Below are 26118 nucleotides of genomic sequence, written 5' to 3'. Positions count from 1 at the left end.
TGCAAGAACAAATCAGGCGAAGTCTCTTCCATTACTCGACGCAACATCTTTCCGAATGTCCATAACAAGACGATCGTACCTCCACTGATGCTTGGTTCGACCTTTCATCAAGCTGATTCTGTAGAACTTATGCTGCCAGCATGAGACCGCCTGCTACCATCCACGCTCCAACCAAAGGACCGCTTGTCACAAGAGCCGCAGCAAGTCCCGCATTGCTGGAGGACGAAGACGATGGAGGACTATCTTCCTCTCCACTTCCACCAGAAGCAGAAGAGGCAGAGGTCGGCGTACTGTTATCTCCAGATGTCTGCTTGCCAGTGCTCACCGCACCATTGCCGCTAGTGTACGCCGCCGCTTTGCTGCTATAACCCGGATCCGTCAAGTAAACACTCGCCGCACAGCTTTGCGTCGACGAACTGGCTGTCGCTGAGCCGAAACAGAAAGGGAAGCATGGTGGAAACGACACCGTGCCGCCCACGCAGCAGTATTGGCTACTGGCTGATCCCACGAAGACGCCGGGGCAGCAATAGCAGCCGCCGTTCCAGGATTGAATGGCTTGGTTGTCTGGGTTGCAGGTACAAGTGTCTCGGCGCTTTGTAGAATCTGGTTAGCAGCTGTTTCGTAGGTTGAGGGTGTGGGACTTGCGTTGTGGATGGCTTGGACGCTGCTCAGGAGCAGGCCGAGGGAGATGAGTGCTGGGAGCGAGGGCATTTTGGTTCTTTGCTTGGAGTAGAATAGATTCGATGCGGAGGTAGGGGATTGCTGAGATTTTTGGGCGCAGAGACAGACCTTGGACGATACGATATATATACGTCTTCTGCCCCAAGCGAGCGACTCTGCCGTCTGGGTACTTCTCCGTGCGGCTGAGAAGGTGAAGGAATCAAGACTGCGACGAATTGCCGTGTTGCACGAAATTATACACCGCGCGGACGGGCGATGCAAGACAGATCGAGTTGTCGCAAGTATCCCTGTTCGAACCACATCTTGAAAAGTAGGCGCTAATCCGCAAGCGGGAATTCGTCGCAAAAATGAGGCTCCTTTGATAATGGTCGGCTTGTGACGAGGCTGAAAATTTGCTTGGCAGATTTCTGAGACTGGCACCTATAAAGGACGGTTCAAGTCAAGGCATCTCCCACTCAACATCTATCTCTGTACCTTCTCTGAATACTTCTGACACCATGATGAGTGGCGAATTTCTCTTCCTTGTGCTCCTAGCAGTCCACGCCGTGTCCGCCTGCAAGGGAGCGAGCACGCTCTTGCGCCAACTCCTACCCGGTTCGACCCCTATGGTCGAGGTGAAGATCAACGGCGTGCCTCGCCAACTCCTGCTTGACTCAGGCAGCGCAGACACATACCTCTTCACCGACGAGGTCACATGCCTGGACGGCAACGTCTCCGTCCCTTCCACCGTCTGCCAGCTCGGAGATCTCTACGGCGGCGCAATAACGCCCCTGGACGGCCTGATTTTCCGACAAGTCTACGGAGGACCAGGCTCTCTAACCGAGGTATCAGGAGTCTACGCGTACGCGACCGTCGAAGTCGCTGGTGTGGTCCTCGACAAGCAGATCGTCGCCTTTGCGAATCGCACGGACACGGGCCAGATCCACACGGGGGCGAGCGGCATTCTGGGCCTGGCACCGAGACGCGATGAGGCAATTTATTCGACGGAGAATCCGCCGAGGAATAGCAGCAATGCTTACAATGTGAGCTTGGACTATCCCACCGTGTTTGAGTCCATGGACGCTCGACAGCTTGTCGAGCCGTTTTTCAGCATAGCGATGGAGAATGCGGTTCGAGGGGGTTATTTGACGTTTGGTGGACTGCCGGAGATATCGTTCAATAGGACTTTTGCGACCGCTCCTTTGGCTTCGCCCATCGACGAATCCCGCCAATACCAGATTGGAGTCGACTCCTTGAATCTTGTTGGGAACGTATCCAACAACACCTTCACAGCCATCGTGGATACTGGGACCACAGTATGTTTCCTCCCGGAGCAGCTGGCCACAGCAATCAACCGTGCCTTGTAAGTAACGACCGAGATTTTCGTGATCAACTTCGATTAAAATGTTCTGACCATCCACAGTGACCCTCCAGGCGAGTACGACAACCAGACGGGCCAGTTCGAGACGTCGTGTACCGCTGCACAGCCGAAGGTCGAGGCCACGATTGGCGGAGTGCGCTTCCCCTTTACACAGTCGATGCTGGTTCCGAAGAATTTCAGCGATCTCTCGCAAGGCTGTACTAGTATGTATGCTCCACAACAGCCAGGCGGGGTGATCATCCTGGGTAGCAGTTTCCTTAATAATGTTGTCGCTGTGTTTGATGTTGGGAAGGAGGAGATGAGGTTTGCGAGGCATGATTATGCCGCTTTGGTTTAGCAGCAGGGCGTTTCTGAAATGGGAACGTCGATGCAGATGTATAATAACCTGTTGGTTTGCCTTAGTATCAACGATTTGAACGGTGCCAACACCTTTGCCTTTCCTGTCATATCCTTTGACCACGTGAAACCCAACACCAAGAAAGTCACACCCAGACCCCAGCGATAGGCTCCAGCCTTTGGTTGAACGACGTCTGCAAGCTAAAATCGACGACCACGTCCATTCAAAGTCTACCTGTATCGTATCATAGCGACTTTGTCCTTCCTCCTTCTCCTTCCTTCCAGAACCCGCCCGAACCCCCCGGCATTCACTCGCGCGCCGCGCACGGACACAGCAAGCAAGGCAAAACAAAGACATGTGAAAATTGGCTTACGTCAGGGGGGAAAGTCTCGTTTCCATGACAACCTTGTTCAAAAAATCACCACCACTACCACCGCCAATTTGTCGACACGGCACATCTCGACGCACCGCAAGCACATACATCAGCCATCAGCCGTTAACGAGATGTCGTCGCTCCCCGCTGCAGACAGCAGCGAGACCGACAAGATGGTCGTCGCACCAACCGCAGCGCAGGCCGCATCAACCACCAGCACCACGCCAACCCCCGCGAAAAAGAAGCCCCCAACCACCTTCCACTCCCTCCCCGCCGAGTTACGAAACTACATCTACCACCTCTCGGACCACCTCACCATCCTGCAATGCACTCTCTGCGCCAAAACCGCGTACAAAACCGACACCGCCCAATGGAACGTCCTGCCGAGCCTCGCCTGGGGTGAAAACTCGGAGAACTCGGGACGGCGACGCATCCATCTGGGCTGCGATGCGAGCGGGGGCGTGGGACGGCATGGGCAGGAACGAGGGGCGGGGAAGGGCAAGGCGAGGTTGTTCGTGGGCGGGTGGGTTGAGAGTGCACTTGTTGTTGCTGGCGGTAAGGGTACCGTTACGGAGGAGGCGGATTCGACGGCTGTCGCGCAACCCCCCATCACGAAAGTCTCGCCGCTCGTGCGCGCCGATACGCTGCCCATCTTCTATGGCGCGCCGCAGTTCTACTTCACGCTCTTCGACCGGGACCCCGCGGACGGCGCGGCGGTCGTGGTCAAGTGGCTCAAGGGCATCGGGCGGGCGAACGCGGCGCGGTTAAGGAGTCTGGCGATTGTGTTTACGCGCAAGCAGACGGGGAATTATATCAAGAAGGACTTGACGGCGGGGATGTCGGAGGCGGGGGTGGATATTGCTGGGGAGGTGGTGAGGCATGTGAGGTTGCGGCATCCGTTTTGTCGGTGTGGGTGGTGTGTTGTGGAGGCGTTGAGGAAGGATGGTGGGGAGGAGGTTGATGGCGAGGAGGTTGATGATGACGAGGAAGACGCTGGCGGCGACGATGTCTGGGACGATGGGTCTGGCGAGGGTTGATGAGCGTGGAGTTGAAGTTCAGTGGTGGCGCCGAAGTTGGTCTGTAGGATTAAGCAGTGCACTTGCCTTCAAGGTTGGCATCAGGCGTCGCTTGCAGAAGACTCGCATGAGAAGGAGTTTACCAGGAAGAAAGTTGGGACTTGAGGCATGAGTACGTAGGGGTCTTTGAATTTCTCTGTTCGATTAGACATCAGCTGCATTTGAAGAACACACAAATGCGGCGCTCGCTCGTACCAATGCAAAAGTCTCCGATCACTATAAGCCATTCATGCCCTCTCTATTCGTGATATTCGTACATCGCTAAGGTCATTCAATACATCTTATCCACCGCCCCTCAAGGTGCCGAAGGTTCGCCCTGCTGTGAAGGCGCCGGCGGATCGATCCAGTTATTCTTATCCCACTCCACATTCTCCAACCACTGCAAGAAGTCCGCGTCATTGCCAATGGGGAAGTAAAGTGACGAGTCATCGTATATCGGAGGCTCGCCCGATGCTGATGCTGGGGGTGGTGGGTTGGGCGAGAGGATCTGATCTAGCACTCGTTTCAACGCTCTTCGTCCTTGGTCGCAGATGGAGAAGTTCCCTTCCCCAGGGCCGACCGCGCCAAGGGCTGAAATGAAGACACTCAGATCTTGAACTGTCTCCGATCGCGGCAGGATCTCAGGTGTGTACTGCTTTGTCTGCTCTTGTTTCAGCATTTCCACGGCGAGCACGCCGGCTGCAGGTAGGCCGTGAAGGGCGAGCTAGAATTTCCCAGTCAGCTTACTCTCTAGTCGCTTGAAGATGTGTGCCGCCTCACCAAATAAATAAGATCTCCCTGAAAATCTCTGAAGAAGTCTCGCCTAGACTGCGCCAAGAGCACAAGCTTGAGCATCCGCCTAGAAATCGGAATAAGCTGCTTCGTGTCCGCTCGAAGACGATTGACCATTGCTCTTTGCAACAGAAATTCGGTGTGGATGATGCCCGTGTGTATGCAAACGACAAAGATGGCGTTGACCTGCCGCACCGTCTTGTCGTTCTTGCCCATCTGGAAGGCCGCACCTAGGTTTGCTTCACTGCCTTGGAGCATTTGTTCTGGGCTCACTCTCATGAAGTCCGGGAACGACTGATGCAGGCGATCCATCTTCATGCGAATCTGCTCGGCCTGCTCTGTGATGTCTTCTTCGCTGGAGCCCAACGCAATCTCGAGAATATCTTCCCTGATGCGGCAATGTTGAAACCACACTCGAAGCCAAGTCGTGCGATTCAGGTAACCACCGGTGTTCCATCCGTTGGCGTCCAACGTTGCTAGAGCTGCTTCTAGTTCGGCACCTTCTGAGAATATTTGGTCGTCTGATAGGTCGAGTGGGTACTCCATCTTGCAGTACCGATGGGATAGTCGAGGTGGCCTGCCCAAGAAAGTCGCAACAACTTTGTCATGACCATACGCAGAGACGAAGATCTTCTTGCGGAGTTCAGCGAGGAAGAACGGCGTATCGGCTGAAGGACGATTCCCTTGATGTAGACCCAGGGCAACAATGGCATCGCATACTTCGCCGCATCGCTGCCATGCTGCGTAATGCGCTTCGCCCTTCAAGCTTTCCACAAGGACCAAGTCCTCAAACATGAAGCAGAGATATATGTCGTTGAGAACTTCACTCTCATAGCAGAAGCACAAGCAGAACTCTGAAGCTTTCCGCATCCTCTCTGCAAAGGTGGCTCTGTCCACGAAGCGCTCGCGAATCGAATCGAAGATGGTGTCCCAGTTGCTCAGGTTGACAGCCACAAGTCCGACCAGCGACAATACTAGCCCAACAACCTCCCATCGAAGATTGCGACCTGAGGCAGCCTTGGCCCATTCCCGTGCTGTCATGTTGCCGTGGACTTTCATCGGCCTGCGGGTGTTCCGCCACACAAGATCTGAAAGGCTGCGCAACTGGTCTGCTTTGCCCTCCGAAAGAATCTGGCCAAACTCATCCCAGAGCTCGTCGATCCAGATACGGAATACAGGCTGAATCACGACAATGCCGTCACAAAGATCGAACCATCGTTGCGTGAACTTGCGATATACGGGGATGTCTCGGAGCATTGACAGAACTTCTGCACCTTGTTGAATCCGGTCAGAGGATATCGCTGGTAGATCAGGGGCATTCTCAATGTCTGGCGCTTCCAAAATGGTCGGGTTTTCTGTGTATACAGCAGAGTAGCTCGTAGCACCAAGGAAACCAGTCCTGCTGTCGCGGAAAGACATTGCACTGTCCGGAGTGGTGTAAGAAGCAGTTGAAGAAGCCCTTGTCCTCTCGTCCAAAGGAGTCTGAGCCATTGATGGATGTGCTGGCGCAGGCGACTGTATGACTGATGCTTGGCCGAGGGAGGTATTGTTGACTGGTCGAAACGCGGCGTAGTCTTGCACTTGCCCTTGCTGAGTACCGGTGCTGCATGGAGGACTTGCAAGCCCACTCTGATGTCTCTCGAGCGGCAATGGTTGATATGGAGCTACATGAGATGGCCTATGAGGAGCAGTTCGTTCGGGACCAGGACCATTGTTGGGAGCAGTACGTGGCTTGGTGAGAGGAGCAGGGTGATAGATGCATTGATCCGGTTTGTTTCTGCGCGCACACCTGCCACATACGGGACTGTTGTGGTCACATCGCAGCTTGCCGCGTCGACACTGCGAGTTGCCTGACGTTAGCAGAGGTAGAGTTCAGGCAGGTCGAACAGGGTTGTGCTCACTGGTTCGCAACTGAACAGCTTGCCATTGCGGCGAAAGGCTGGAGTGACGGAGACGACTGGGGCGTCGAGTGGTGCATCGGGAGGAGCCGCCATCAAATTCGCACTGATATCGGCCATGATCGCAGCACCGCGAGTGGGTGGACGCGGCTCTAGATGAATAACGATCCGTGCGGCGTGTGAACGGGGGAGGGAGTCACCAGGATGTCCCGTTGGAGAGGTGAATGACGGGCTGGATTGGTGGCAGTGGGCAGCCAGACGGCTTGATCGAGCGTTAGACCAGGCTACAGCGATGACTGTTCGTGAGGTCGGAGCTGGGAGGTATGCGGTGCCTGAGGTGTCACCAAGCCGATCCTGCGAGGAAGATTGCGCGGCTACGAAGATGCAATCTGTCGCGTCGTCGAGCGCGTCGTCGTGCTGGGCGGTAGATCTAGGCGCGTATAGTGGTGGTGGAGGATGTTGAGGATAACACAAGGCAGCAGAATAGTGCTGCTGTCAGTCTCACAGTGCGGTCAATTGTCCCGGCGGTGGTGGTTTGTCATGGGTCGGAGTTAGAGATGCAACGGACAGCGGAGAAGGATCAACCATCCACGATGTATCTCATGAAAATCATGTGGCTTATTATGCACCAGCGTCACAATCGAGCACTGGCCACATCAATCCACACCTCGATCTGCTTTGTGCAAGTGGACCATCAATCCCAACGCCCGAGGCCTCGCGTGGAAGACGGAGTTCAGCGCGAAGGCAGCTGCTTCGAACACCGAACATGGTGCTGCGGTCATGTCGCCATCTCTCGCCACCGAGACTCTTCACGATGGAGCGATATGATGTTGATCCCCCCTCTGCTGGCGTGTTCTACACGTGAGGTTGATATGCTGCCGTCGCGATCAAATCGTGATCCTTCTCCTCTCTTGGCATCGCGCTACGGCTGATTCAAGTCCCGAGTTCCGGCGAGCACCTCTCTTACTCTTCACTCCTGCTAAACCAACACCACTCTTCGAGGACGAGATCTATCATCAAACACCGTAGCAGAAATGCTCCGATATCACTGCACTGCGTTCTCGCAATTCTCCCAAGTCGCCGTGGTCTGCCGATGGAGCCTCATCACAACAGCTCTACGAAGTGCAGTCCAGCCAGGTGTGAGAGGGCTTTTTCCCGCAAGCGCATTGAGGAGAATATGTATGTTCAAAACAAGTATTCTCCAATGCTTCAATCTTCTCCATGTTGGTGCGACCTCATCTCTTGGCTCTGTCGTGAAGACACGTGCGCCGCTCGCGTAGCATACCAAGAGCTGAAAAGCGGAGGCCCTCGATAAACACCCTCCATCCATCATCATGGACTCGAGTTCCCTCCTTCCCCAACACCATAATGAAATCGCTATTCCGCAGAGTCTTCGGCTTCACCCCCAGCACGCAACGTAACCGACATGCAGAACGATCTCGCGAGGAGCCTCCTGTGCGACCTCTACCTCACTCACGACCACGCCAGCTGAGCTCCTTGTCCCTCGCCAACCCTCAACTGCAATCGCTCTTCATCACTCGAATCCCGCCGGAGCTGAGACTTCTCATCTGGGAAGCCGTTCTCGCTACGTCCGGACTCATACACCTCAAAGCAGCGAGAGGAACTCTCAAATACTATCCATGCAATGATGATGGCGACAAGCTCGGTTTCCGGCACAAGTGCTGGTGGGACGTACCGAATCCGTGCAAGACGCATCTGCTATCGCTTCTACTATCTTGCAGGCTGATGTGAGTACCACAATTACCAGCTTGCACCAACGCGGTGCGCTTATCATCACACAGATATACAGAAGCCATCGACGTGCTATACCAAACCAACACGTTTGACTTCAACCGACTCGAGGGCATAATGAGACTACCTCAAGTCCTATTACCCGACCGACTACAACGCATTCGCAGCGTCCATCTCAGCACAGCCTTCCAGTTCCCACGCGTCTACGGCATTCCACAAAGGCCACAAACGAGGCTCCCCGACAATGTGTTAGAATGGTCTGCCGCCGCTGAGATCTTGGGTTCGCTGACTGCTTTGGACGAATTGTGGATTGAAATTGCTTCTTGGCCGTACGGTGTGGGCCGTGTTGGACTTGATGAGGCCTCGCTTTTGGCGATGCTCTCAGCTTTGGCCGCTCTTCGTGTCCGGAGTTTCGAGGTCACGATGACGGCGTTTGTCTCGGAACATGTTCGCGAACAGTTGGGGCCACTGCCTTTTCGTCTGACGAAGCGTAAGAAGCCAGGCATTGGATTTTATACAACGCCCGATGACGACTGAAGAAGGAATAGAGAAAGCATCAAAAGCCATGTACTTCTATGTGAATAGATTCCATCCACCGACGCCGATGCCACCATTCCCGACTGTGCTCCCTAGCTGCTGAATGCCGTGGCCATGGCACGTCTTTCCTTGATCACGGTGATGAAAGTCTCGAAAGCTCGCGAAGGCGCCGTCGATGTTGGATATTCGAAGTACGAGGGCACAGCTCTTTTAGCAGCTGGATTGTTCTTCGTGATCCGGCCGTCGTCGGTGATGTACGAAGGAGGCTCCTGTTTAAGCAATCGAACACCTACACGAGATCAGCATTGCGCGGTCCGCGGAGGAGATGAGTACGTACCGCTTCCAAACAGCGCCAATGTATCAGCATTGAATTCAGCACCGACCTGGCCTGATTTTGCCAGTTCTTTGCAAGACGTCCAGCCGTACGCTTTGCCGAACATCTCGTTGTCCGGCCAGTTCACCTGGATGCGTCTGTTAGAGTCTACCCTCTTGATACTGGACCGATAAAAACTCACATCGTCAGTACGGCCTCCGGCAACGGTGTGCGTAAACTCATGGAGCAGGACTTTGTCGAGAAGATTGACGGTGTCAATGGGCTCGAAAGGACCAAGCTTCGTCGTCGACAGCGGGATCTGGAAGAGGGCCTTCAAGTACTTGCTCGAGATGTCCTTGAACGTCTTGAAGAGAGCACAGCATCAGCGCATGGCCACCGCACGGCCCTGTCTTTGGAATTCGGGGCTTACCTTGTACTTGAGCTGGCGGCTGTACTGCAAGAACCACGGGCATATGGTGACTTGACCGGGTCCGATCGGCTGTTCTTGATCATTCTCCGGTACCCAGGTGTACATCAAGGTGCGATCTTTCTTGTCTCGACATTCTTGCAGCTGGTGGTCCGGTGGATCTGCCAGAGCGACGCCGCTCTCTGTGAACGGTCAGGCTCCGCTTCCATCACGACGGTGGACAGTTGGCATACCTGTGTCGTACCAGCCATCATCGCGCTCTTCGAGTCGGTCCATGTTACAGTAGATGACCTTGACGAAGCATCAGCAATCTAAGCCCTCCCCGCGACGTACGAGAAGAACGACTCACAACTTCATCAGGATTATTCCCCGGATCAGCGTTTTCATTTCTCATCTGTCGAATCCCCAAGAACGAGTTGATGAGCGCCGAAGTATCCAACTCCGCAGCCGTCTGTCCCTCTCGGCAGAACAGCAGTTCAACCAAGCGGTCGACGTTACTATCGCGCATGCCGGTCACAGTCAGGGCGTCGTAAGCCTGACTCGCCATGTCGAAGGCTTGCTCGGCCGCGGTCTTCATGAGGGAGGCATCGTTGCCGCTGCAGGAGGCGTCGATTTTGTACGCATACAAGCATGGCAAGAGGGAAAGCAAGGTGAACGAGATTTTGAAAGTCATGATTGAGGATGTTCGGGATGGCTTGAGAAACAACACCCAGCGATTCAGGAGACTCTATATGGCTTGTTCGAACAACGCTCTCTCCACGTTACACACGACTTCGACAAGTCTGCCCTTCACCCGATGCCATAGCCTCCTGTGCTATACCTGGAATCCCAAGCGCATCTTTGGTCGCGAAGTCGGAATGAAATGACTTCCCTATCCAAGGAGAACCGCACGCGACCAACAAAACTAACAACAATGATCCTCCTCGCCAACTGCATCGTTTTGCGCAAAAGGAGCGTAGGGCTGGATGGTCAGTCTAACCCAGGTCACACAACCGAGAGAATGTCTTTTATTTCAAACTAGAAATAGAATCCTGTGGTTGGGTGGAGTCTACATCCTCCCAAAACCGAGCCGAGCCACCACATTTTCCAGGGGTAGGATATTATATTGCCTGGGCTTGTTCAGCTGCCAAGTCGCGTCAGAGCCTTCAGCTATCCATGAATCTTCTCTTTGTTTCCACACTTTCTCAAATGATGTTTTTAAGGCGTCCTCGATCAGGCGCTACGAGAACGAACACGGATGGTAGAGGATTTTGGTCCTTGCTGGTGTTGTTTCTTCCGATGGTGGTACCAACTGGGTGATGTTCACAGCCTCGTTGTATGCGCCTGGCCGGGGGTTGGGACTTTGTTCGGAGGGGGTTTGTTTGGCGAGCTGACTTGTCTTAATACTTGCGATGAGGGCAGACTTCGGATGGTATATATCGTAGATACCACATGCTGCCACTGGACACTCTGCAACCCAGCGAACCTTCACGATGAAGGGCATCATCAACTTGGCCGGCTTCATAGCCGCAGCAAACTGTCAAACTGTCACTTTAGGGCCGATATCGAACTATGAGCAGCCTCCTGTATGATAGTCTTCTCCGTTCATACCTCAAATTACTGACAACATTCCAGGCCGCCACGGTCACCGCCTCGGGAGACCACCTGGAGATCTTCCCCGAAGACTTCAGCAACGGCATCCCCCCTGAAGGCATCAACGTCGCCTTCGGTCCGGATCTCCAAGCAGCCATAACGTCCACGCTCGACGGTGTCTGCGCCAATGGCTTCTCGCAAGAATGCTCCGACGAACTGTCCAAAGTCCTCGACACGCAACACACATACACCGTCGCCAGCCGAGTCGTCGGCATCGACGACCTCCTCCTTGTAGCCGGAGTCGCAGCCCTAGGTGTCCTCATCCAAGCCATCATTCTCGAGCACCGCAAATCCGACCAAGGCGGCCAACCCATCTCAGCCATCAACATCCCCGCCACAGACATCGCACAGGTCCAGTCACAAACCGCCAGCTCCGTCGTCATCGCCACCGACACCAGCACCGTGACCATCACGCCCGCACCCTCGGCGAGCATCTCCGCAGCGACCATCACCACCCTGACCGCCGACGCAAACGGCCATCAGAGCGGCGACATCGTCATCGCCCTCCCCACCGCCGCGGCGCAGATTATGAACGAGCTGATTTACAAATCCGACGTCTCGAACGAATGTATCAACATCCAGCTTCGGAAACGTCAAGCCAGCGGTGGAGGGGACTTTGCGGCTGTCAACGACGTCGCGGATTTCATCATGCCGTTCGTGCCGCCCGATCAGCTCCTGAACGCTTTGGGTGTCGAAGTCGGTCAGCATCTCCCCCGTGTCGTCGACACAGCGCAACAGGCTTCTCTCGCCGCTGCACAGGCTTTCGCAGCGGGTTTGCCTGAATTTGCGGGTCTGGCGACAGAATTCACGGATGTGCTGGCCGAGGTAGCATGGTTGGGGGTGCTGAGTTGGTGTGCGGATCAGGTGAACGATTTGTCTGAACTTGTGTTGAAGAATGGGGACTATGAGGCGGGAGATGACGGTGGTGGTGATGATGACAATGGGGAATGTCCGGCTGATGCTCCCACTGGGAAAGATGCGCCGCTTTGTAAGGACTCGAGTTGTGAGAGTAAGGAGGGGACTTGTTCGACGGTGAGTTTATTCCATCGTTCTTTGACACAACGCCTGATTTGGTGTTTAGGGCGAGTATAAGGGATGCAAGTGCCTCACTCAAGTGACACCGCACTGGACGGGCGGCGATCAAGAACTCTGGAGTGGCTTCCAATTCGTGCTCCAGGGACTCCTCTCCGACCAAGGCTGGGGCTGCGACCAGGAAAACCGCATCACGCTGGACACGAAAGATTTCGACGGGTAAGACCTCCCCCCTTCCACACCACTTTCACCTCACTAACAAGAAACCCCCAGCCTCGTCGAAGCCTTCTGCAGAGACGTCGACCTAACTACGTCCATCGAAAAAACAATCTCCCCCTCCGACGCCGGCTTCTCCGGCTACGAAGACTACATCTTCAAGTTCTCCTGGACGAAAAAGGACGACGAGACCTGCGTCACCTCCTGCACCGACATCTACCAAGCCTTCACCTCCAACAACATCTGCAGCTACGACAGCCACACAAAAGTAACCAACGGCTATCAAGACTTCACCTGCGGAACCGCCGTCTTCAACATCACCGAGAAAGGCGACGACGAGACAGGGAGCGGTGATGGAGATGGAGTCTACACCAACCAAGGCAACCTCTACTGCGGCACGGAAACCGACCAAGGCAACCCCAACCACTTCACCACGCGGGAGACGATGGGCAAAGCCGCCGAATGGTTCTGCGAAACCCTCACCGTCGCCGGCCTGCGCTGGACGCCCGGCGAAGTCGCCGAAGCGGACGCCTTCGTCGACTACCACTACAACTCGTACACAGGCGACCCGATGTACCTCACCGCGAAATGGATCGACAACTCCGGCTGTCCCGTCACAGATTTCAGCGGCTCCAACGCCGAGAGCATGAACAGCACGTGCCGCTCGTACTTCGGCACCATCACGGACGAGTGCGACACGGCGCAGAACGGGAAGCACTGGTGTAAGCAGGGCGGGACGTTTTTCCGGGACTGCGTCGAGTGGGGCGTTAAGCGGGATACGTTCCAGGGGGACTGGGTGCCGGCGGAGGATGCTGGGGATGATTGGAGGCCCGGGTGGACGCTTTGTGGGGGCGATGGGGATTGTGGGGATTATGCGGATGGGGAGTGCGGTGCGTTGGGGTATGGGGCTTATTGTGTGTTGGGAGGGGATAGTTATTGTGCTTGTCGGTTGAATTAGGGGGTTGCGTAGGAGGGATGTTAGGGTGGTAGGGAAGAGGAGTGGGCGGGGGCGTTGTTGGTTGTCTGGTCGAGGGTTCTGGTTTGAGGATTTTGGGCAGGCAAATTATCACTTTATTTATCGAGTCGGTACTGTCTTCTGTTTTCGTCCTTGCTCTACCGTACTCTTATCCGCACATTCTCTTGCCAACTCTCCAACTCCCGTCCAACTCCCGTCCGGAAAGCTGCCATCTCACAAAACAAGTAATGCGCAGACAGTACAGCAGAGAACAGGCTCCATCTGACCAATTCTGAATTGCAAACACCTTGGCCGGCTTGATTGTTCATTTCCCAGGCTCTTCTGCACCCAGGAGAGATGTAATCACAGCTCGAAGTCAAAAGCCAACCTCATCCATGCTGATCGCAAGCATCGTTACCCCTGAAATGATCGTATGAGGCTTGGCGAGGCTGGAGAGCGAAAGAGACGAGAAGGCTCACTCAATTGCACAGTACTTTCAAATTCGCTCGCCATTAGAAAGTTCGTATCGAAGATTACTTCACCATTCCCACCCTCCCTTCCCCTTTCCTTCTCACCAACCCCTCCCCCTCCAAGCCATCATCCCACATCTCAAATCCCCAACCCTCCCTTAACAACCTCCACCGCCCTCCTCACCCGACTCGGCGGCGCAGCAGCACCCTCCGGCGGCGGCCCCCCCGCCGCCGCATCCAGCGCCGAAGCGCCCAAATCCGCCGGCAACGCCGCCGCCGCCGACAAATCCGCCGTCGCGGGCGCCGCACCCCCATCCCCACCACCACTGCCGCCAAACATCCCAAGAGGATTGAAGTTATTGATGAATCGATTGTCGCCTGTGAAGGGGTTTCCGCCGACGGCGGCGAACGGGTCCGGACATCCCGCCGCGTAGGGGTTGGCGACGCAGGGGTTGCAGTAGGCGGAGTAGGGGTTGCGGATGCAGGGGTCTTGGTAGGGTGGGTAGGGGCCGAAGTTGGAGTTGGGGTTGGGGCAGTAGGGGTCGTAGTTGTAGTAGCAGTAGTTTTGGCAGGCGTAGCTGGGAGGGTTGGGTGAGTGGGTGGGGCTTTGGGGGCCGGGAGGGGACTTACCTGTAGGGGGCGTTGAAGCAGGGGGAGGGTGGTGGGGGTCCTGGGTTGTAGTAGGGGAAGCAGGAGCCTTGGTAGCAGTAGTTGCCGGCTGGGAGGGGTGTTAGCGGGTGAGGTTTGAGGGTTGGGCGAGGGGATTCATCGTGAGAGATCCATTTTTTGATGGTTGGCGAAGAGTGTGTGGTCTGAGGGAGAGACGGTGTGGGAAAGGGAGACATACCAGGACACGGATGCGTCAAGCACTGCTGCGCCTTCACCAAAGACGGCAACAGCGACGGCAAAAGAACAGCTCCTCTCGTGAGAACTCTCATCTTGGCCTCTCTCTCACACAAAAAAGAATGACTGCGGTGGGTATACAGTAAAGAGCGACAAAGAGAGAAAGAGCGTTGAAGTTCAAAAGTCACAATCTCCCCCACGAGCGACGCTCCCATCTCTTATCATCTCCTGACCCTCTTGCACGAAGGAAGTCATTGCTCTATTGAAAAGCACAGACGGACAAGAAAGTTTTCCTACCGAGCAAGGCTTTTGATTGCCAACTTTCCGTATTGGGACATCGACCCTGGGAATTGCAATGATACACCAGACCTGTATCCTGGGCTATACGAGTGGACTGATCAGAGTTGTTGGGTGCTGAAGGGCATTTTCCAAGGCGGGAGAGATTTTTTTTTCTTTTCGTCCTTGCGATGATTTGCTTGGGTTGAAGATTGTCGGCGATGTGGGAAATCTGGACGGCGTCTGATCTCGTCATGTCGGTCTAGATCGAACTCCAAGGATTGTGTGGTCCAGAAGGTGTCGTGGTCAACTTGCAGAGTCTCTTTCTCCGAGCTGAACAACGACGGCCGGTCTTTCGAGGTTCAGAAGGCTTCCGGGAAACTGCCTCAGCGACATGTCCAGCTCGCGGAATCCTCTCCTTTCGTCTCCAGCAGTGATGGTTCGATTCAAGATCGCAATCCGTCGCAATGTAGCCATGCCGCCAACATTGATGAATGCCGGCGCCGCCATCGCCGCACAGCGGCATGGTACCGGTTCCTCCTAGAAGTACCGAATCACAGCGGGAGAAAATTGACTCATACAAGTCGACTTCCCAATCTCGCAAGACTAGCCCTTGGCGTTGCTTGCTCAGAACATCTTGTTCATGCTTGTTCTTCGGGGCGCTGCATTTCTCCACATGGGGCTATTTTTCAGAGACGGCCACATCGGGAAGGAGAGTAGCGCAAAGGTGACTCAGGAACAAAACTTATGCGGTTTGTTGATCGACTCACCTCTCCATAGCCGAGTCGAGAGGCGCAGGCTGCGTGATCATTGGTCGCCGGGAGCTCGAAGGCGTCCTCAGAGTCGGTGTGGTGGAGCAGAGCTGTCCTGTTCTCTGCGAGTGCGAGGTCAACGTAAGCAAGCAGCAGACGACATTGCTTGCTGCAGCGTGGCAGTACAGTATCTTGATGCCTGGGGCCAAGGCCTCAACGATAAGGCAACGCGCACGACGGCTTACGACTTCGTCGTGGTCGAGTAAGCAAAAACGTGGCTTGCTTTTCTGGCAGCGAAAAACATGTGGCAGCCATATTCCGGATGGAGTAGTGATGATGAGTGGTTCGAGTGATGAGAGGAGTCATGCATGCGGCGCTAAGGGCTAAGAACCACATGTAGGAGGGCCTACGGAGTTCGGGGTTTGGGCGAGCTAGCGCAAGCCATTGCCTCCCACAGCCTCCTCGATACCTCAACAATGGCAGGCATTGTTGCGAGAGGGAGTGTAAGCGTGGTATATAAACAAAGCTCCTCACCTCTCACCTTGGCCTTGGAGCCAGAGATATCAAAAATCAAAGTCAACTCTTGAACTCGCAACGACGATCAATCCAAAGCAACTCACCATCACCAACACTCAAACCACAATGTCTTCACGCAACACCAACCACCAATCAACCCTCCCCGCCTACACACAATCAAACACCGCCTCGCAAAGTCAAGACCAGCTCCCCGCCTACTCCGAAGCGACTCACGGCCGGTCACCCGTCCACGTCACCGACGAGAAGAAGTCGCAACAACCACCTAAGAAGTCCAAATTCGCGCAAATCAAAGACGCCCTCAAGAGCATACCGCTCGAGCCGGAGACTCCTTCGGGTTCGAACGCCGGAATTGGTGAGTGGCGGGTGATGCAGTCTATGATGTACAAGAATGCGTATCTGACGACGGGTAGGTGGTAGGGAGATGCAGATGGGCGGTGGCAGAGTGAGGTAGATGTCGAAGAGGGGATGCTTGTGTTTGTTTGATCGAGTGAGCGGACGGCGGCGGCGTTGGCGGTATAATGGCTCCCTCTGATAATGGGGAAGCGTGTTTTTTTTTTGCCATGCGATGTGAAGGGATACCATCTTGTAAAGGGTTTACTTGGTGATGTTGTGGGTTAGACAGTCGCACCGTTGATCACGAGTAGGAAATAATGAATTTAATGAATCATGACCTTAAACTTACTGTCGCCTTGGCCATGTTTTCCTCGGTCACTACTTCATCGCCGTACTCGTCGCGATACTCGCCTGCCGAGACAGTCTTTGCGCCTCTTGTCGGGGACCGCCTCCAGAACAAGGTACAAGACGCGATCGTCAGCAAGATGGCGTCTCTTGCAACCTTCGCGCGTTCAGAACCTGTAGGATCAATTGACAAACGCATTACCAACACTGAAGTGGTCACGTAAGCGTTGATCAATCCTTGCGGAGTGTGACGAGACGACGTGCAGAGCCACTGCTCTGGTTCTCCGTGACACCATCCGTTGACCAACGAGAAGAGTAGCCATGAAGCCCAGCACTCGCTTAAGTCACATCCTCTGCCGTGGATGTCTTGTTGCACAGCTTCAGGAGCATTGATGAGGCCGCTGATCAGAGCAGATCGAATGACCGCAAGATGATAATACTGGCGTCATATCGAGGAGCAGCACACTTTTGTCGTCGAGTGGCTGAGGCGCGATATCCAGGCCGCAATTCAGAGATCATCATCGTTATATGGCACGGTCAACATCTTCGAACACGTGAGTTCGTGCCAAGCGCCATTGCCGCCAACACCGAACAACTGCGGCATTTTCGATGCAATCAGACTGTCTCCACGACTGAGCATTGTCGATAAGTCGCGCAACCGGATGCAGCAATAGGCGAAGCTGCAGCTTTGTTGCGGAGAAAGGCCAGATTAGTGGATGGTGCTGATTCCAAGGGACACGACTGTGGATATAGTCCACTCTCTGCACAGGACGGTGAGCCAGGACCAAAAAGGATGAAAGCAGCTTAAATCAACCTAAAGGTGTTTTAGTATCTGCGTAGGACTAGCGACAACAATACTTCTCCCACGTGCGCTCGAGTCTGATCAGTCTGTGGATACGTAGAGCGCGCGGTGAAGCGACGTTCAATGATGAGCGGTCCAGACGATGTGCAGTCAATTCCGGCAATGTCGACTGCAAAATCGGGGCCGACGAAGTCCAGATGGTTATTCTCTCCGGTACACGGGTGAAGGGTAAAGTATCGAGTGTCTGTCCGTAGCATGTGACTCCACCGTTCAAATTGTGAAAGCCCTATGATGGCAGGGTCAGACTCCATCTCTAGAGAATGCCGTGGCCCAGAATCGACACATTCCCATTTATGAGTGTGGTCGAATATGTGAGATGATGAACGAAGAATTGCTGGCAGGCGTCAGACTGACTTCAGCAGAATTCTTTTTCGCAGGATCTTGGATATTGGAGCAGGCCCAGAACCTGACATGTGCAATCACATGCAATCAGGTGTTCCTAACAGCAACAAGGTTCAATGGCAGATAACGTGATGTCCAGGTAGTGGCAGGGTCATTGCCAGCTAGCTCGAAAGTGTCGAACCCGGATGGTGGGAACCGAGGGTATGCTGTGTTTCATGTGATGATAAGGCGTGGCACACGACCAAGTTTCCTCACATCCCAACACCCGTAGAATCATTCTTTGTCGACGTGGCCACCAGTCGCTGACCGATTGCAGTGCAGCGTTGCAAGTGCGAATCCGCCGTCGCCTCCACGCGCAAGTTCGTCACCGAGGTGGAGAGCAGAAGCCAAGCCGGTGGATCTCTCAGCCCAGTGGCATCTCACGACTGGTCTCGATGTCCGCAACACGTAGGACCCTGGTGCCGTGGAGGAGTTGGGTCACGGATCTGGCGAGTGTTTGGGGGGAGAACATTGCCAGGTTGGCTGCCGATGCTGGTCGCTGTCGTCGGCTTCTGCATGTCGAACACGTCGCTCGGAACGAGTCGGTTGTTGTTGGTGGCACTACCGAAGCCAGCAAATCCCTCACACCGGCGGCCCCATTCGTGCGGCGAGCGGGCTGCCGAGGCTGTCTGTCGTGAATGGCGGTGGCGAGGTGAAGCAGGGCAAAAGGCCCGCATGTGAAGATGGACGACTGACTTTCGTCCCCCCCGTGAGTGGCAGAGGAGCGCTGTGAAGAACAGAGCGGCTTTGTCTTCTGGAAACCTTCTGGCGCGGATCGACAGGGACTGGCCGCGGCTCCCCGGCCCGGCAAGCGAGCCCGTGCCTGCCTCCTAAACCGCGGCAGCGTCATTGGCCCTGACCACACCTGCCTGTGCGCCCTCCACGCTGACGCTTGCTGCGCGAGGCCCTTGTTTCGACGTCGCAGGTATTCGCTGGCATTCGGCTCAGCCCAACGTCCACCAACCCTTTCCCATGCATGAACCGCCGCTGTCATGGCCAATATGACCGACGCCGACCCGACGAGCAGCTTCGCGTCCTCACCACCCGTTCCTCGAGTAAAGAGCCCGCCGCTCGCTTTTGAACGGACTCCCAACGACGTCCTCCTCGCGCCGACAGACACCGGGAATTCTACCGGGGGCAGTCTAGGATCTCCCTCGAACATAGGGCGCGCAAGTCCGCTCACTCCGGGGAGCATGCACGAGCAACACCTTCAGATACTGGTCGACCAGCAGGCGAACGCGATACAATTGCTGCACGAGGCATTTGGCGCAGAGAGGCAGGCATGGAGTCTGGAAAAGGAGAGGTTATACCAGCGCATTGCCAGTCTTGAACAACTGCTGAAGACTGGTGATCATTGGAGGTGAGGTACATACAACACGCTCGCTTTCATCGCCACTAACCAGGCGAAGTAGCCCGGCTAAATCGCCCATCATGTCTCCCTCTGGTGTTGGCGAGATTGTGTCACCTACCGCACGCGCTGTCGCCGCAAACCCGTCACTTCCGACTATCGTGGAACATGAGAACGTGCAGCCTCTGTCATCGCGACGAGAAAATGCGCCGCCATCGATTGACCTGCCGAGCATATCCGGGCTTCCCGATGAAGAGTCACGTAGGCAAAGCGTTGTGACATTCACGAATGAAGATGGGCTGCAAGTTCAGGAGATACCCCCGCGGAACAGCGTCCTGTCACCACCTCCCCCGTTGAATCGCATGCATGCTGGCCATACACCGATTCGTGCTCCACGGCCACCCACTCCTCCACCTCAGAACATGTCTATGGACGGTATTGAGGATACGCCTACCAGGAACAACACTCACATCAACACCTTGCTCAGCCAGAGCAACGACGAGGACGAAGACGTTGAATTGAAGGGGCCTCTAAACATGCCTGAGCTCCCCAACAATCCAGACGAGACAAACTTCACCCTGGACATGCTTTCCAAGAAGCTGGAGAAGATTCAAAGCAATCCAGAAGAAGGCAAGCCAATGGTGTTCGCTCAACCATCCCCTGGCTTGGCATCACCGGCAAGTGAGCTCGACAGCAAGGACATCAGTCCAAACTCAAAAGCGAAAAGGTAAATTGCAAAAAGCTTTGAGATTGGTACAACATGCTAAAATGCATCTTGCAGAGATGAGGAGGCCCCATATGCGCCCATCGGGACTCACCAACCTCACTCACAACTGAGCTCGAATGCGCTCAGTCCGACGACATCCAATGTACTGCCGATCTCGCCGCAAGAAGCTCACGAAGCACAAGTACAGGCCGAGTTCGAACAGGGAGGGATCAGGTTGAAGAAAAAGACGAGTGTCAACTTCGGCGCGCCTTTTGGATCCTTGGGCTTTGCTCCAAGGCGATCGTCACAAGACAAGTCGTAGGAGATGAGGAGAGCGATGGCGTTTTGATCTGGAACAAGTTTCATTTGTCGCATTCAAAAAGGTGTTCTCAAAACAGCGCGGCGGTTTGACAAAAGGGATGTTGAAATGAGAGATAGACCGGCGCAAAGTAGACATGGGAAGAAAGGGAGATACTGCGGGCGAGAGATACCCCAAACACTGGCCAGAGTGCCTCGCATTGACGGAAAAAGATGAGTTTTAGAGCTGATAGGGAGATAGTCGTATCTATCGCTGTCGAAGAACAGCAACGATTTCCACCGATCCATCGATCACATGCTAGAGAGAGGGAGAGAGAGAGGTCACTCGGCATCCCGCGTCTTGGCACGTGTCTCGGAGCGTGAAAAGTTCAAGACTGGAATGTGCTGAATCCACGGACCCCCTTGCTTCACTTCATGCTACCACTTTACATGCCTCACGGACGCGTCCCCCCAAAACATTCTTGGACGCGAAAAGCACAAAACCTTTTCAGCCCCGGGCTCCTGGCCACCGAGTCCCTCCTCTCGCACCTCGCGCTTCATGCAGGTACGACTCCACGAAGACCGGGAGGGGCTCGATTTGGATGGACATGCTGCAAGGCATGTTGAACAGTCTGGCGAGCTTTCCCTTGGTGGGGTGGAGGCTGGGTTTCACGAGTGTGGTAGGGTGACAGTTGGGGTGTGGGAGGGATGTCTCTGGGTTTGTTGGAAGGGCGATTTGTGGTATATGAAGCCGTGAGTTGTCTCAGGCTTTCTTCTTCTCGTTGGTTATTGAGTATCTCTCCTTCTGAGCCATTTCACTTTCGCTACTACTCTCCTGCCAACGGCAAGACGCTCGCTCGAGGGAAGAATATCTTGTACACTCGCGCGCTCAGCACGATTGATCTAGAGATCAACCACCACCACCACCCATCAACACGAACGAAGAAGAACAACAAACCATGCGTCTCCTCCTCCTCGCCCTCGCCCTCCCCCTCGCACTGGCGAGCCCCCTGCCCAACTTCAACGAAATCGAAAAACGCTGGGCCGAAGGCCACTCCGAGGTATGTGCCGCCTCAGCCTTCCTCCCAGGCTGCTACGTCCACGCTTGGGTGGCTTCTCTCTCAAAACACCTCCTCTCCTCCCCTGAACCGTCACTCTCATTCTCGCCTCTTCAGGTGAGCCTCCACACATCTCTTCACCTTCCCCAACCATGGTTGCTGATCGATTGTGACGTAGCAACAAATCCACACCGGCCTCACCCACCGCGACATGACGCCCGCGTGGCCGATGCACGCGCGCGACAGCGAGGGCTCCGCCTTCGCGACCGCCACGGACGAGAGGTCGATCGAGGCGAGTGTGCTGCGGACGAGGGCGGGGAGTCTGATGGAGCAGATGAGGGATTTCGCGGAGAGGTTTATGCGGAGTAAGGGGTTGGAGGGGGTTATTGCGAGGAGGGGGAGTGGGATGGGGGAGGGGGAGGAAGTGCCGGTGTTGAGGCCGAGGAAGGGGGTGAGGTGGAGTTTTGGGGAGGAGTCTTGAAGGGGGGATGGGAGTGGTGGGGGAGGGGGGATCATGATGTTATGATGGATGGGTTTGAAGGTTTTGATGATTTGATCGGGTGTCCTTAGGTGTTCACAAGGCGCTGTTGTGAAGTGGTATCTCGCATCTCCCTGCTGAACGATGAAATGAAGCAACACATCAGAAGACCTTCCCATCCCTTCCCTTCCATTTCCCCATCCGTGCAAATGCAAAAGCAATGGTGTATCTTCCCTACCACCACCCGTTAGCAACTCGCCCCCATCCCCAGTCAACACCCACTCACCTGAACGCCACGCTCCCAAAACCACGCACACTCCCACATCACGAATCAAACCCAACCCCAAACTCCCCCCGACTCACCCTCTCCGCCCGCGCCAACATCTCCCTCAGCAGACTCAACTCCCGATTCACCTCACTGACACTACTCAACCGCTCCTGCAAATCCGCGCCCATCCTCGTATCCTTCCCCTCCAGCTCCCGCATGCGGGCCTCGTTCGCTTCGATCTGCACGGCGTTGCGCTGGAGCTGGAGACGCAGGGCGTGGACCTGGTCGAACGAGGTGGAGGTTTTGGCGCTGTGCGTGCTTTCGGGCGAGGCGGGGGAGGTGGTGGTTGTGATGGTTGTGGTGGCCGAGGAGGAGTGCGTGCTTTCGCTGAGGGAGTGGGATTCGGTTTCGCTGGGGCGCTGGGGATCATGTTAGTTGAGGGTTTTGGTGAAGGTGGTGGGTGTAGAGGTCAAACCCACCCGTAGAAACGTCAGTTCGAAATCTCTCCTCTTCTGCATCCGCGCCGCCCATTCACCAGTCGCCGCCGTAGCCGCCATAATGCTGTTGCTTCTGCTGCTGCTGCCGCTGCCGTGCTAAGGATCGCTCTTTCTCACCGGCGTTGAAACGAACCAGTAGTGATTCCGGAAGTAAAGATGCATTTCTTTCCTTCCCGCTCTTTTGCCACCGCTTTCACTCTCCCTTCAGCTTTCACGCCATGCACCGATTCGCAACGTTTGCGAATTGTTGGTTCGGTTTCTGTTCCTGTTTGTGGCCTCCTGATGTCTCGGAATCGGTCCTGTCAACTTTCGCTCTGGGATGTGGTTGCCGGTTGCGTCGTTTGGGTTTATAGGCCAACACACACGCGACCAGATTGGAATTCCAGGGTTTGGCTGTCGGCGATCTGTCTCGTGCCTGTCCTTCCAAACTTATCGCGAGCTAATACGATCGTCGGGAATGGTCTTGTCGCTCGATTAATTGTTTTCTTCTTAGTGAATGTCGTGTGTGATCGTGAAAGATGAAGAAAGGCAAGAACGACCCAGCACGAGAGAGATAAGAAGTTCAAACTCCTCCCTTGCACCCAGTCGCTGATCTCCCACAAAATGACGTGCGTCGTAATATGAACAAGACAGAACAAGAAAATCGTCCATGCGCTACAAAGAGGTCCCCGTGCCGGAGCGAGATCTGCCTTTTCGGTCTTTCAATTAAACACAACCAAGCCTGCGTGCGTGCTCCGCTAGGGCGCTATAGTTATAATACCTGCCTTGACATCGACATGGGGAGGAAGGTACACATCTCCCTCCTCGAGCGCGCCTGCCAAGGTCGGTGAGGCGTGATACAAGATGACAAAAAAAGGTCATTCTTTCACGAGAATCCTGCGTTGCACACTGTACGTTCCCGCTTCAATCACAACAAAGACCTGGTGTGCGTGTGTGCAGGCAGGTGGGATGTGTGATGAAGTCGCAACGCATCGGGCAGCTCTTCTTTCATTAAGAGCAAGGATGCCTGCCGTGCTCGTGCCTGTCTCCGCTCCAGCGATCGGCCCCAAGTCCCTTGCCGGTCTCTCGGTAGACATGGGTGTTGATTAGGGGAACCCTGCCCAAATGCCGCTGTTTGGCTGCGAGTAGGCGAGAGGGAAAGCGAAGTGAAGAAGAAAAAACCAGGTGCATGTCCCCTCTCTCATGCCGACGAACTTCCGATCCTCGGTGAAAGATACAGGAAGGGCGTGTTCTTCTGCTTTTTCTTTGATTTGCAATTTCACCCCAGTGACGAGGACGATTGGTCCCAGCAACGCTCATCCTGAAACAAGTCGACAGACCAGCATGTTGCTTGAAACGCCGACATCTTTTGAGGAGGTCGAGCTAGCGCGAACTCAAACCCTCACGTGCTGCCTTACAGTGTTGCCCTTTCGGGAGCTCATAGAGGAGGCTAGACTTTCTGGACCTGATTTCTTCACGGTGTTTGACTCGTGAGAGTTCAGAACGACGGGACATGTCGTGTCAACAGGGAGTCCACGTGCTCAAGCGGCAACCAATATCACACTAACCGCCGATGAAAGACTATAAACGAGGAGTACGAGACCCAAGCGATGCACTTTTGAAACACGCAGAAGAAAGATCAACGTCTCAAAGAAGTCTGCTTCAGTCATGGCAGGCGCTATCTGCCTTTGAATCACTGTGGTATCTCAACCCATTCAATCCGTGTCAAACGCCTTTCCTTCTAGTCGCAGGGACGCCGTTGCTATGCAAACACAATTTCATCGCTTTCTCAATCCGTTCCCACGGCCATGATGGCACCACCGAAAAGTCGCTTGACTTCCATCCAATCCATCTCACGCGGGTAGTCTATACCAGCATGCAGTTTCACCCACTCGAGCCAGTTGATCTTTGGGCCCGAGCGTGGTCAAACACCCATGGTGAAGTCGTGCTCGATACCGGGCGTGACCGAAGCCATGAACTTCAGAAACACAACCAGGTACTGATCAACGCGAATCGCTGGAGCTTCCGCATCTGACAGCACCTCCCAATCAGCATCACCCTCCTTGTCCTTGCCCTTCGATGGGGACGATTTGTCTTTGTCCTTGATGTCGAGGGTTGAGGTCTGATCGACGAGACCCTCCATACCGGCGTTCGACGGAGTCTCTCCGTGCTTCATCTTCTCAGTGCGCAGCTTCAGAGCGGCATCGGCGCGGTCGAGCAGCACCTTCATGACGCTGGCGTGCTTGCATGGGTGGACCGAGGCAGTCTTGATCGGTGGGTTGTTGAAGTAGAAATCCTCAAGCGTGACCGTCTTGTCCTTGTAGTCACCGATGATGTCCTCCATCATGCTCATCGGGGCAAGTGGCTGGTTCGAGGCGGCATCGTAGCCGAGGAGGTAGAGGCGAGGTGTGCGGTAGTATGGAGTGTAGGTGATGTACAGCGTGTAGGTGCGAAGTCTGCGGATATGTCAGCAGGTGCAGCGCTTCAGCAGGATAGGCACTCACCCATCCTCGCCAGCCTTCTTGATGGCAGAGGTGTCGCGAATGATGGCCTCCTCATCATCTTCCTCATCTTCCATGTCTGGGATCTCCTCCTCTTCTTCATCCTTGTCTCCAACCTTGCCATCCTCATCAACGGTTCTAACGTCCTTCAGAAGCTTGCTGTCCTCGTCACCACGGCTGCCACCAGCTTTGAGCCAACCGTCATCTTCACCACCAACCTCGGCACCCGTCTCTTTGAGCATGTCGCGGACAAGCTGGTCCTCGCCATCGGCAGAACCAGCAAAGTCCTCAGCCTTGATGCGCTTGCGGCATGGCACACCGCGCGTCACGAGGTACTGCTTGCCGGGGGGGAAGTACGGGACTCGCTGACTCGGGGTCGCGGCGTCGGCCCAGCTCCAGCTTGGAAACTTGTAGACGAGAAAGTCGCCGGCAGCTTGGAACTCCTCTGGGCTGATCTGGCCGGTGGCGCGGAAGTTGGAGTTGTGGTTGAGAGGAGCGAAGCGGTCCCTCAGCGGGTCGATGATGGTGTGGATGAGGTTCTGCATGTTTGCGAGTGATGGACTGTACACAGGAGAGGATTAGTTTAGGGGCCTTGCTTGCGATGAAGTCCAGTCCAGAGGGCGCGACTGGCTGGTGGCAAGGCAAGGCAAGGCGGTGTCGTTGTCGTGGTGGAAGAAGTGAGTCGAGCTGGCTGCCTGAGTAAAGTGACCTTGACCCCGCGGCTTCGTCATATGCGCGTTGCACATTAAGGTTTGCGCTAGCGTTACAAGTCTGACAAGGGTCTGCCACCAACAACAGCAACAACACTTTGAACGTAAAGCCACACA

At 55.0% G+C, this 26118-nt stretch overlaps 13 protein-coding genes across 13 annotated transcripts; 7 read left to right on the top strand and 6 right to left on the bottom strand.

Moving 5' to 3' along the window:
- Positions 1-127: 127 nt before the first annotated feature.
- M409DRAFT_24262 (uncharacterized protein) lies at positions 128-711 on the bottom strand (the record flags this gene model as incomplete). Its single annotated transcript, XM_033807161.1, has 2 exons — positions 128-416; positions 479-711. 2 exons carry the CDS (start codon positions 709-711, stop codon positions 128-130), a joined length of 522 nt encoding a protein of 173 aa, XP_033666301.1.
- Positions 712-1178: 467 nt separating this feature from the next.
- Positions 1179-2378, top strand: M409DRAFT_24261 (uncharacterized protein; the record flags this gene model as incomplete). The annotated part of the gene is made up of 2 exons (XM_033807160.1): positions 1179-2023; positions 2084-2378. 2 exons carry the CDS (start codon positions 1179-1181, stop codon positions 2376-2378), a joined length of 1140 nt encoding a protein of 379 aa, XP_033666300.1.
- A 504-nt stretch (positions 2379-2882) lies between these two features.
- Positions 2883-3788, top strand: M409DRAFT_24260 (uncharacterized protein; the record flags this gene model as incomplete). Its single annotated transcript, XM_033807159.1, has 1 exon — positions 2883-3788. The coding sequence occupies one exon, from the start codon at positions 2883-2885 to the stop codon at positions 3786-3788; it is 906 nt and encodes a 301-aa protein (XP_033666299.1).
- Positions 3789-4122: 334 nt separating this feature from the next.
- M409DRAFT_24259 (uncharacterized protein) lies at positions 4123-6616 on the bottom strand (the record flags this gene model as incomplete). The annotated part of the gene is made up of 3 exons (XM_033807158.1): positions 4123-4530; positions 4587-6437; positions 6500-6616. 3 exons carry the CDS (start codon positions 6614-6616, stop codon positions 4123-4125), a joined length of 2376 nt encoding a protein of 791 aa, XP_033666298.1.
- Positions 6617-7864: 1248 nt separating this feature from the next.
- On the top strand, positions 7865-8785 carry M409DRAFT_55808 (uncharacterized protein; the record flags this gene model as incomplete). The annotated part of the gene is made up of 3 exons (XM_033813101.1): positions 7865-8181; positions 8239-8244; positions 8299-8785. The coding sequence occupies 3 exons, from the start codon at positions 7865-7867 to the stop codon at positions 8783-8785; spliced, it is 810 nt and encodes a 269-aa protein (XP_033666297.1).
- A 92-nt stretch (positions 8786-8877) lies between these two features.
- Positions 8878-10198, bottom strand: M409DRAFT_24257 (uncharacterized protein; the record flags this gene model as incomplete). Its single annotated transcript, XM_033807157.1, has 6 exons — positions 8878-9074; positions 9123-9246; positions 9301-9462; positions 9529-9707; positions 9759-9816; positions 9875-10198. 6 exons carry the CDS (start codon positions 10196-10198, stop codon positions 8878-8880), a joined length of 1044 nt encoding a protein of 347 aa, XP_033666296.1.
- Positions 10199-10997: 799 nt separating this feature from the next.
- Positions 10998-13363, top strand: M409DRAFT_24256 (uncharacterized protein; the record flags this gene model as incomplete). Its single annotated transcript, XM_033807156.1, has 4 exons — positions 10998-11090; positions 11140-12189; positions 12239-12408; positions 12463-13363. 4 exons carry the CDS (start codon positions 10998-11000, stop codon positions 13361-13363), a joined length of 2214 nt encoding a protein of 737 aa, XP_033666295.1.
- Positions 13364-13969: 606 nt separating this feature from the next.
- M409DRAFT_24255 (uncharacterized protein) lies at positions 13970-14768 on the bottom strand (the record flags this gene model as incomplete). The annotated part of the gene is made up of 3 exons (XM_033807155.1): positions 13970-14408; positions 14461-14548; positions 14678-14768. 3 exons carry the CDS (start codon positions 14766-14768, stop codon positions 13970-13972), a joined length of 618 nt encoding a protein of 205 aa, XP_033666294.1.
- A 1575-nt stretch (positions 14769-16343) lies between these two features.
- M409DRAFT_24254 (uncharacterized protein) lies at positions 16344-16689 on the top strand (the record flags this gene model as incomplete). The annotated part of the gene is made up of 2 exons (XM_033807154.1): positions 16344-16590; positions 16649-16689. 2 exons carry the CDS (start codon positions 16344-16346, stop codon positions 16687-16689), a joined length of 288 nt encoding a protein of 95 aa, XP_033666293.1.
- A 2471-nt stretch (positions 16690-19160) lies between these two features.
- On the top strand, positions 19161-20535 carry M409DRAFT_24253 (uncharacterized protein; the record flags this gene model as incomplete). The annotated part of the gene is made up of 3 exons (XM_033807153.1): positions 19161-19519; positions 19572-20234; positions 20289-20535. 3 exons carry the CDS (start codon positions 19161-19163, stop codon positions 20533-20535), a joined length of 1269 nt encoding a protein of 422 aa, XP_033666292.1.
- A 934-nt stretch (positions 20536-21469) lies between these two features.
- On the top strand, positions 21470-22049 carry M409DRAFT_55804 (uncharacterized protein; the record flags this gene model as incomplete). The annotated part of the gene is made up of 2 exons (XM_033813100.1): positions 21470-21685; positions 21747-22049. The coding sequence occupies 2 exons, from the start codon at positions 21470-21472 to the stop codon at positions 22047-22049; spliced, it is 519 nt and encodes a 172-aa protein (XP_033666291.1).
- Positions 22050-22370: 321 nt separating this feature from the next.
- On the bottom strand, positions 22371-22871 carry M409DRAFT_24251 (uncharacterized protein; the record flags this gene model as incomplete). Its single annotated transcript, XM_033807152.1, has 2 exons — positions 22371-22733; positions 22794-22871. 2 exons carry the CDS (start codon positions 22869-22871, stop codon positions 22371-22373), a joined length of 441 nt encoding a protein of 146 aa, XP_033666290.1.
- Positions 22872-24714: 1843 nt separating this feature from the next.
- On the bottom strand, positions 24715-25836 carry M409DRAFT_67243 (uncharacterized protein; the record flags this gene model as incomplete). Its single annotated transcript, XM_033817321.1, has 2 exons — positions 24715-25246; positions 25295-25836. The coding sequence occupies 2 exons, from the start codon at positions 25834-25836 to the stop codon at positions 24715-24717; spliced, it is 1074 nt and encodes a 357-aa protein (XP_033666289.1).
- Between the last annotated feature and the right edge of the window lie 282 nt (positions 25837-26118).

The sequence above is a fragment of the Zasmidium cellare genome (genome assembly GCF_010093935.1).
Source record: "Zasmidium cellare ATCC 36951 unplaced genomic scaffold M409scaffold_22, whole genome shotgun sequence".
Classification (NCBI taxonomy): Eukaryota; Fungi; Ascomycota; class Dothideomycetes; order Mycosphaerellales; family Mycosphaerellaceae; genus Zasmidium; species Zasmidium cellare.
This window is presented reverse-complemented; position numbering and strand designations above follow the sequence as displayed.